At 41.7% G+C, this 10,341-nt stretch overlaps 1 protein-coding gene across 1 annotated transcript; it reads right to left on the bottom strand.

Moving 5' to 3' along the window:
• Nucleotides 1-1,841: 1,841 nt before the first annotated feature.
• Nucleotides 1,842-8,885, bottom strand: armh1 (armadillo like helical domain containing 1). Its single transcript, XM_084922599.1, has 11 exons — nucleotides 8,290-8,885; nucleotides 7,738-7,806; nucleotides 7,477-7,643; nucleotides 7,164-7,360; nucleotides 6,826-6,910; nucleotides 6,551-6,667; nucleotides 6,254-6,326; nucleotides 5,242-5,371; nucleotides 4,490-4,567; nucleotides 4,334-4,415; nucleotides 1,842-4,242 (listed from the first exon to the last, which is right to left on the bottom strand). The coding sequence occupies exons 1-11, from the start codon at nucleotides 8,493-8,495 to the stop codon at nucleotides 4,214-4,216; spliced, it is 1,233 nt and encodes a 410-aa protein (XP_084778725.1). The 5' UTR covers nucleotides 8,496-8,885; the 3' UTR covers nucleotides 1,842-4,213.
• Between the last annotated feature and the right edge of the window lie 1,456 nt (nucleotides 8,886-10,341).

Raw genomic sequence — 10,341 nt, 5'->3', positions numbered from 1 at the left:
ACAGATGGTTTGAAAGAGGAGTGAAAGAAGCCATCTATGTCCACTGTGAGCGACCATCTTTGAACAGAGGCGGTGGTTTACGACACCAACTGTCTGCCATCTATAATCCAGTTTTGAGATCCCTTCCCAGACGCCTTAACGCCCACTCACATCCTGGGCCATCTGATCTCAGGAATTCGCATGATAAGGTGGGGCCAGGTTTCACAATGAACTCCCCCGAAACTCTGGCTGATTGGGACCCACACCCAGTTTCACACCTTGGCCCAGGCGATTAGAGGATCATCAGGGGGTCTTTTTGTCCCTCTGTGGGGGGATACTCCCACTAGGTTTATATCTGGGACTCTCCACCATTTGACCTTAGAACTGAAGAAGCTTCTCGGGTGAGAGGTGAAACGTCTTCAAGTAACTTAAAGAAGTCCAGACGCTTTTCTTTGCAAGCTCCTTTGACAATAGATATTAAAATAACAGTATGCATCATATAAACACTGTATGTTAAGATTTCTAACTGTCATGGGCCTGGGTCTGTTATTTTGGGGTTTGATGAATAATTATTAGTTTCATTTGTTTTCTGGAATGCTTATGGTTGTTTGTTGGTGTGATCTGCTCCGTTTAGAACGTTCTGCATTTGGGTCCTCCTTCAACCAACCCTGACACTAGCAGCCTTAACTTTCATTTGATCACCACAGGACATTGGTCATGAGTTTAATGTGTAATGAAATATGAGCTCGGGCAAAGCTTGTGTTTAATATTGCACAAGAAACAAGACAAAACAGCTTTCCTGTCTTTGAACAACACATGGAAATTTTCACCTCTTCAGAACAACTACTGAAACGTGCAGGAAATCCAGTGTTTATTACACAGTGTGGAAACTCGATACTGGACTCAATCAAACATCAAAGATGATGATGATGATGAGATAGCCTTTATTTGTCAGTTGCAGTTGCCCACAACCGAGATGACAGACCTTGCCAACAGTACATACAATACACAAACATCACATTGGGGAGACAGGTCAGGCTAGGTAGCAAGGGGAAAAAAACATTGAAATGTGTAACACAAAAGGATAATACAGGAATGCACAGATATCAACACACCATAGCACAATAAAACACAGACAAGCAACATGGGAGAGTATTCCAGTGTGTACAGCTGATCTGGGACCGCTGCAATCTTCGATTGCGCCTCCAGCTGATCCAGTGTCCACATCGGATGGGAGGTAAGCATGGGAGGAGGCGTTGGATCCTGGGTAGGGAGGGTGATAGTGAGGGCATATCAGTGTACGTGTTTCGTGCTTCTGCATGTGTGTGTGTGTGTATTCTGTGTTCAGCGGAGATAAAGTGTCACCACGCCCGGTTATGCGTCAGTCAACATTATACTATGCCACTTGGTTTTGCGTTCTATGTATGCCTTGCCTGCTAGCATCTTGCACCCTGCTGTTATGTGCTGGATTGTCTCAGGGGGATCTTTACACAGCCGGGTAGGAGGGCCACCGCGATGAGCACGGAAGCCTAGATCTTGGTGGTAGTAGCAAATATTCAAATGAGAACTTTGAAGGCCGAAGTGGAGAAGGTTCTATGTGAACAGCAGTTGAACATGGGTCAGTCGGTCCTAAGTGATGGGCAAACGCCGTTCGGAAGCGCGGAGCGATGTCCTACGTCGCCTTATTGAATGGAGTCGGGTTCAAATCCCTGAACCTGGAGGCACCACGAGGTGCCCATTGCGGTAACGCAAACAAACCAGGAGAAGCTGGCGGGGGCCCCGGGGAGAGTTGTCTTTTCTTTGTGAAGGGCAGGGCGCCCTGGAATAGGTTCGCCCCAAGATAGGGGCCCGTGCCCTGGAAAGCGTTGCGGTTCCGGCGGCGTCCGGTGAGCTCTCACTGGCCCTTTAAAATCCACGGGAGAAGAAAAGGAACCAGCCAAGGTGTACCCTCAGTGGCAGGGGAACAATAAGAGAAAAGCACCACCAAAGCAGGAGATGGAGCAATACTGGAAGAGCATATGGGAGAAGGATGGAACCCATAACAGCAATGCTCAGTGGCTAGTGGATTTAAGAGCAGGGTCCTATTAATTTGGGTTTCACCCAGGACTGTATAGGTGTAGGTTGAATAGCAGTGGTGTTCACCTTGGGGTGTCGGTCAGAACACACAGGACACGCAAATAAGGTTATTTCCTCTTTACTGTCATTCTTTGGCACAACAACACAGTAATGCAAACACAGGCTTACGGGGTGGTGTACAAGAACCTGTAGGTATGGGAGTTGGGGTGTGTGATATACGAACATAACATATACAAAATACTGAATATAATAAACATTCAAGTCTGTGAAGGTTCTCAGTCATCCAGGTCATCGTAGTCTAAGGAGCTTGGAAAGAAGGGAAGGAAAGTTCACCAGGGAAGACACAAAGGACAACTGTTTGCCTTTCCTGGACTGCGCTGTGCACATTGAAGAGAATGGCAACCTCAACATTGAAGTTTACCGGAAGCCCACACACACGGACCAGTACCTCCTCTTTGACTCCCATCACCCTCTGCAACAAAAACTTGGGGTAATCAGGACCCTACACCACCGGGCAGAACATGTTCCCTCTAAGCCTGAAGGGAAAAAGAAGGAACACACACATGTAAAGGAAGCACTTAAAACATGCGGTTATCCTAATTGGGCATTTATAAAGTCAGCAAAGATGCACAGAAAAGAAGATCAGACACCAGTGAGGGACGATAAGAAAGACAGACGCAACAACATTGTCATCCCCTATGTAGCCGGTGTATCAGAGAAACTCAGGAGAGTTTTCTCCAAGCACGACATCACAGTGTACTTCAGACCCAGCAACACACTCAGACAGAAACAGGTTCACCCGAAAGACAAAACTCCTAAACACAAACTTAACAATGTGGTGTATGCTGTACAGTGCAGCGAGGAATGCCCAGACCTCTACATCGGAGAGACCAAACTGCCACTTCAAAAGCACATGGCACAACATAGAAGAGCCACCTCCACAGGACAAGACTCAGCAGTTCATCTGCATCTTAAGGATAAAGGACACTCTTTCGAGGATGCCAACGTTCACATTTTGGACAGAGAGGACAGATGGTTTGAAAGAGGAGTGAAAGAAGCCTTTTACGTCCACTGTGAGCGACCATCTTTGAACAGAGGCGGGGGTTTACGACACCAACTCTTTGCCATCTATAATCCAGTTTTGAGATCCCTTCCCAGACGCCCTTAACGCCCACTCATATCCTGGGCCGTCTGACCTCAGGAAATCACATGATAGGGTGGGGCCAGGTTTCACAATGACTCTCCACCATTTGACCCTTAGAACTGAAGAAGCTTCTCGGATGAAAGGTGAAACGTCTTCAAGCAACTCAAAGAAGTCCAGACGCGTTTCTTTTCAACCTCCTTAGACTACAATGACCTGGATGACTGAGAATCTTCACAGACACCTTAATTTTAAGTTCTTTCAAATCCCTTGGATGTTGTCAAATTAACATACTTAATTGCAAAATGATTATTTTTAGATTGGGTAGTAGTTAAATCGTAACCTTACATTTTACTGTACTTACTTTGAAGGACTTGCCTTTAGGGAAGTAATATCCCCCAAACTGAAGTAAAATAGTTAGTGTATCTGTGCTTAAGACCCCAAAGGGAAGTACGGTCCTCATAAGTGGCACAAAATGGTTTATCTGTGTTGGTTTATCACTGAAGACCCCAAAGGGGACATTAAACATTCCCAGTCCCCAATAGGAAGGTAAAAATACTGTATGAAGAAATATTGCTTAATGAAATGAAAATCTCAAGTGATTTTTTTTTTTTATTTCTGTGGATTTGGAGGTGTAAAATTCAGTTGCCAGCCTGCTTCTAAACCAAACCGGTGTCCCCAAAGGGTGGGAGTTAAAAAGTGCGACCTCAAATTTGACTCAAGCGAGTATACACACACGTGTGTGTGTGCGCACACACCTCAAACACATATAAATTCCAAATTTATTTATTTATTTGTATTTATTTGAGAAGAAGCCCCAAAACTATGACAGAGCTTCCATTGTCCGAGCCATTTCTCGCTATATTAATATAAATGACTGAACTTCCCATTTTTCTAGTGATAGATAGAATATTTTTTCTTAATACAAAAACAAATGGTAGAACAGGTTATAGGTATTAATACAAACATTTCTAAAAACCTTATTTATATCCGTTTATGAAACTATTTTTCCTCTGGTCAGCTGTCAGACTTGTTACCATTTAAAACTGAAAAAAGAAAAAGAATACAATTAGTTTCACATAGTACAGGAAATATAGGAAAATAATCAGCTGTCAAATAAAACAGTAAAATCATTACCTTGTGACATGTTAATCTGATTTTTTAGCAGCATTTCTGCTTCTGTTTCATTCATGTTCATGTATACAGTGTCAGCTTTGTTCTGTAGAAAGATTGTGATTATATTTGTTGGTACTGACTTGGAGCAATGCACCTTTAACTTAGGTTATCGCTTACTTTGAACTCTGCAAACAAAGCGCTGCCCATCACTCTCTGCACTTGGTCCTCAACAACAGGGAAGGAGACGACAAAGTACTACACAGAGATGAAAGCAGACACCAGAAGCTGATATTCATATGTCTGAATTAATGTTTCTTTCTACAGATGCAAAACCAAAACAAATGAGAAACGGAGTTGAACCAAACACATTTTTACAAACAGCCCAACTTCAAGAAAAGCAGCCTCTGTTTCCACTTAATTACAAGGCTGGCACTTTCTGGTTCTAATTTAATGCAAAAGAAAAAAAAGGGCTTTACTGGAACACAATAATTGCAAATTACTGCTTACACATTTTTTTAAAGAGGGTGGAGGCAGTGGGGACCAAGAAGCAGTCATAAGAAAACCCATAAGTAATCAGAAAATTCTATCAGAACAGTAACAGAAACTCAAACCATCTAAAACAGTTGAAAATTGGGTAAGACATAATGACTTTAACTGTCCTGCTTCGTAGACATGCATTAGTAGATTGCTGACAGGACCACATTCAAGCATGAGGTAATGAAGCTCTCAAAAAGCAGTTGGGTTACAACTGTGAATATGTCCTATTCTGCTGAAAAGAAAAAGTAAAGAACAAAAAAAAAGTGGTCTTAAAATAGAAGGCTGAAGCGCTTTATAGTATTATTTTTTTTTATTTGTACCAAATGGTTGTGAGAAAATCATCATAGGTGTCATCAGCCTGCTTTTTTGAGAAGACACACACACTGAAGTACCTCTAACGTTAGACTGGCTTGTATTTGGGCATCAGGATGTTCTCTGTTGCCCATAGTGTGCAGAAGATGCTGGATCACTCCAAGAGAGAGCAGCTCACGAGAAAGCTCTTGATCTTCCTCAGCCAGCAACCTTTAACAAATATTGAACATCATTAAAATGCAGAAAGGACATCGGGCATAAAACTGCCAAATCAAACATGGGGAGCTACTGGCTATTGTGAACCCTTGTGACATGGGAGCAGCTAAAGATAGCTACTGTATTACAATATATAAAGCTATCACACTGCCATGAATAAAATGTTATGTCATGGTTTTATCAAACCATGGCCTAAAAAGTCAGTTTAGCTTCATGCATCTCAATCTATTTACTGGGAAGTATAAACCACTGTGAATCTAAATCACCCTTTTTGCTGCCAAAGAAAGTGGTAACAAGGCAACAACACGACACCTGCCAAAAAGGAAATAGTTTTGCAGGTGGTGACTATAAACCATTGTTCTCTTCTTATCCCTCCTGACAGATTTTTCTCTAGTTTTGCTTTTTGCTTATGACATTGTGACTGCAGCTGGGGTTTAGGAGGTAGAGCAGGTTGTCTACTAATTCAAAGGTTAATGGTTTGAGCACCTGGCTACTACAGTCTGCATGTCAAAGTATCCTTGGGCAAGATACCGAACCTTGAGTTGTTCCCCTTGCATCTATCGTGAACAACTCAGGACTTTTGTTTACACTGTCCTCATTGAGTTTCTGTGGGTGTGTAATGCAAGTGTTAGAGAAGATATAAGTATGTATGTATGTAAATGAGTGTGTGATTTGTTTCTAAAGGTTTGGTCATAACATCCACATGACGCTCCATGAGCACGGCATGATAGCAATGGTCTTTGGCAACCACCTGCAAAGCCATCATGGTTTTGAACAATTCACATTATGTTCTGTTTGCTAACTGGACAGACAGATATCCCAGACGTTTAACTGAGTTTGTGTTATACTGTGATTGAGGTTATTTGGACTCCATACCGTATTGTTTTAGCTGCAGCAGCTTGCTGTACAAATACAGGGAAAGATCCAGTCATCTCAGTCATCTCGGATTCTGACAAGGTTGTATAAGGTTGTCAATAAAACATTTCATGAAAATGACTGTGACAAGTTAGGGCTCATTTACAAAATTATAACACATTAATTGATGGGTTGTGTAACTGTATCAGAAACTGCAGAAAAGCACCAATTAAAATATGAAAAGGCGGCCATAATTGGTCAAAAGTAAGAGGTGTATATTAAAGGCTTTCACAGCACACAACCAAACTCTAATGTCACCTTTGCTGATTAGATGCTGGTGTTCTTTTTCTTTAATAGGCCTCAGTAGAGCCACCAAACCAGTCAGTAGAACTGCCTTCACATCATAATGCTTCAGGTCTAAGATGAGTTTAATGGCTGTCAAAGATATAAAGAGACAAAACCAGAAAAGCTGATTAATAATAACAGGATCGCAATTTTTCATCCACAATCACAGTGGCTAATGGAATGATTTGTTATTTCACAGGATACAAAGAAATTTCAGGATAAATTTAAAAATTAGCGTGTCAGCTTACCTTCATCCTGAACTTCCAGGTGTAGGGATCTGAGTGTGTTAAGCAGAGGCTCTACAATGCTGTAATGGGCTGTTTTCATTTTTCGCTGCAAGAGAAAAAATGTTTAAAACAAAAAATCAGTTCTGCAAGACACAGACTGACTGTAGTAATATACAGCTTTGTGCATACTCTGTAAAATGGCCTGTATTTGTATAGCGCTTTACTAGTCCCTAAGGACCCCAAAGCACTTTACACAACCAGTCATCCACCCATTCACACACACATTCACACACTGGTGATGGCAAGCTACATTGTAGCCACAGCCACCCTGGGGCGCACTGACAAGTGGCTGGCTTCACCTGGATGATACATAAGGTGTGCAGAATAAGCTGCAGGGATTTAGGTGAGCTACAAGTCATGCAGGTAATCAGATATTTGTAGACTTGGTCCTGATATCTGGGATTTCCGTGGGACAGGGACTCCAAAAGGACCGACACTGCCTCTTTGGTTTCATCTCTGTTTGATGTGGACATGCACTCGCCTATGACTTTAACACCTGGAAACAAAGGAAAAGAAGCATTACTGATAAAAGAAACTATATTGTAGGCTGTTTTCTAAAATGTGATCTAAAATCTAAAATTTACATATGCCACAGACAAATGTGAAATTTACCGTGACTTTCACAGATGATCTCCTTGTACTTGCGACCTGCTTTTGAGACAGTGAGTAGAAGTGTGATGGCTCCGGCCTTGTCATCGTCTTTGCTCTGAGAGTGGCTCAAAATGTCCAGCAGAGTGAGAACTCCTCCATCCTCCAGGAAGTTCATCAGATATTGATCACTGATCAAATCAGAAAGATGGTTTATTGAAAGAAAACATCTGTTGGCCTAAAGATATTTTTGCAGATTACAGTCCCACTTTTTTCGTCACTTACTGACAAGAAGCAGACAGAAAAATCCCAAGTGCTTTCAGCTGAAGTCCCAGGAAGGTGCCTAACATGTATCTGAAGTATTAGTAAAGGGTTGTCCAGTTGATTTCCCTGTCATTCAAGAGCAGGAACTTATATCCTTCATCCGATCCACAGAAGTCCAAGGTCCTAACTCATACTTTATCAAACTCTCACATGTGCAGGCACATTCTGAAAACTTTATTCTGATATTTTATGCTAGAATATATTCAGCACCATTTGGCTGTATGTGTATAACAAAACTATGTTTTATGATTTAAATGTGTTGTTTTCACATGTTATGCAGGCCCCTCAAAATCAAGATAGTCCCAAACCCGTGCAGGTTTAACCAGCAGAAGACTTAAATTAAGCCTCATTTAAGTCTCCAAAACAAATCCTGCAGGACTTACGCAAGGAAACACGAATCCCACTACTATTTGGAGATATTTACACCCCACCCAGGACACGTTTTTTGAGCTGTGCAAAATATATATGTCCAAAACTAACAGTTTTCCTAGACCATGGCTGAATAAAGGATACGTGAGCTTCATCCATGTGGTAAGTCGTGCTAGGAAGAGACTGGCGACCTGCGCAAACTCCAGCTCCAGCTCATAAAACGTCTTCCCCGTGTTTTGAGTCACAAAGGTGCTCAACATGCGACCGCGGACCCTCATGTCACCGCGGTCCCATTCCCGAAGAAAGCTGAGAACTTTGCCGATGTTAGCTTGTTGCTCTTGTGTTGACATCGTTTTGTTGCCTTGCTTATCGCTGGTAAACCGAAATTAAGCAACAGTGAAGAAGCAGAGCCAGAAATCTGAATAATTATCCAGAGATACAGAATAACATCTTAAATTCAGAGGCTTGATTTTGGTAGCTTTCTTCCTCTATCCCTGCTTTACTGCTGCTAACTCGCGGTTGCTTAGTAACGGCCACACACTGGCACCCGGAAGCTTGGTGGAAGGAAAGTCAGAAGAACTGACACTACTGCCGCTAAAGACAACTACGAGTGGAGTTATGTCTGTGAAGGTTCTCAGTCATCCAGGTCATCGTAGTCAAAGGAGCTTGCAAAGAAAAGCGTCTGGACTTCTTTAAGTTACTTGAAGACGTTTCACCTCTCATCCGAGAAGCTTCTTCAGTTCTAAGGTCAAGTGGAGTTGACATCTTTAACACGGCGAAGGAGTTTTTCGCGCAGAAAAAGGTACCTTTGGAAAAGCTGGTATCGCTGACTACCGACGGAGCTCCTGCTATGATCGTCAGACATACAGGATTCATCGCTCACTGTAAAGCTGACACAGAGTTCCCGAACTTTATGCATTACCACTGCATCATTCATCAGCAGACGTTATGTGCAAAGATGATCGGCTTTGGGCACGTCATGACTCCCATCGTGAGTGGACACTTGACCTTGCATTTTTAAGGGACATTACTGGGAAACTGAACCATTTGAACTGTGATCTACAAAGCAAAGGTAAGACTGTTGCTGACATGATGCTTTAAATGCATTAAAAGCCCAGATGAACATTATCTCATTGCATTTACAGAGAAAAAAGATGCTGCACTTACATCATGCAGTACCAGAGTTCCCACTAACAGGCAGCGAAAGCAATACCAGATGTTCTCAGTGGCAACATGGTAGTGTCATTGCAAAGCTGGATTTAATTATTGAAAAACAAATGTGGTCGTTAAATGTAACATATGATAATTAAACAAAATGCTGCAGATTTGGTGACAAGTTCAGTAAAATCTTATGATTTGTTAAAAATTGTTAGTGGCAAGTGAAAATGTTGTAGAAATGATCATTTCAAAATGCAAATACTTGCAGAGATTTATAGAAAAAACGCGTTGCATATTCATATTTATCTGTTTCCTACCTTGTTTAAACATTGTTTATAATTATTGTGAGAAATCATTAACATAATCAGTGTCTTTACATAGACAAATATCATTAATTATTAATGATAACATATAGTTAAAGGTAAATTGACCAAATTTGTTATTTCAGAAGTGTGTATCAAACTGGTAGCCCTTCGCATTAATCAGTACCCAAGAAGTAGCTCTCAGTTTCAAAAAGGTTGGTGACCCCTGCTCTGTACTCTACTCTGTGGTCAAAATTGCTTGGTCCCATTAAAACTTTTTCGCATTGTATTTGTTTTTCCTTTTACTTTAAATCTAGACTCTACCAACCAAGACATTTGGTGGACTGCTGAGGAACCTGGGTTTTGCCCAAGCAAGGCTTGTTATGTACTAGCATCACTGGCTGTGACTGAGGAATAGAAGAAACATGTTAAGGAAGCAACAATTGGGCAAACAAAGAATGCATTGTGTTAAAAGGTGCCTTCTGCTAGGTGTTAACAATGGTCTCCTGTCCAAGTGCTGACAAGGCTGCTTATCTTCCGAGACGAGATCTGATGTGTTCATGGTGGTATGGGCATAAGCGAAAGAGCTTAAAACCCCCCACAGTCATGGTGTAATGACACATACACGCTTACATTTTTATCTGCTATATGTAACTTAAAGTCTCCAAACGACAACAATGCTTGACTTCCAAATCGTCCTAACGCACTGTGTGCTCTCTATCACTTGTACTGTGCT

Source organism: Perissodus microlepis, chromosome 23, assembly GCF_051167445.1.
Source record: "Perissodus microlepis isolate ML-2025 ecotype Zambia chromosome 23, ASM5116744v1, whole genome shotgun sequence".
NCBI lineage: Eukaryota > Metazoa > Chordata > Actinopteri > Cichliformes > Cichlidae > Perissodus > Perissodus microlepis.
This window is presented reverse-complemented; position numbering and strand designations above follow the sequence as displayed.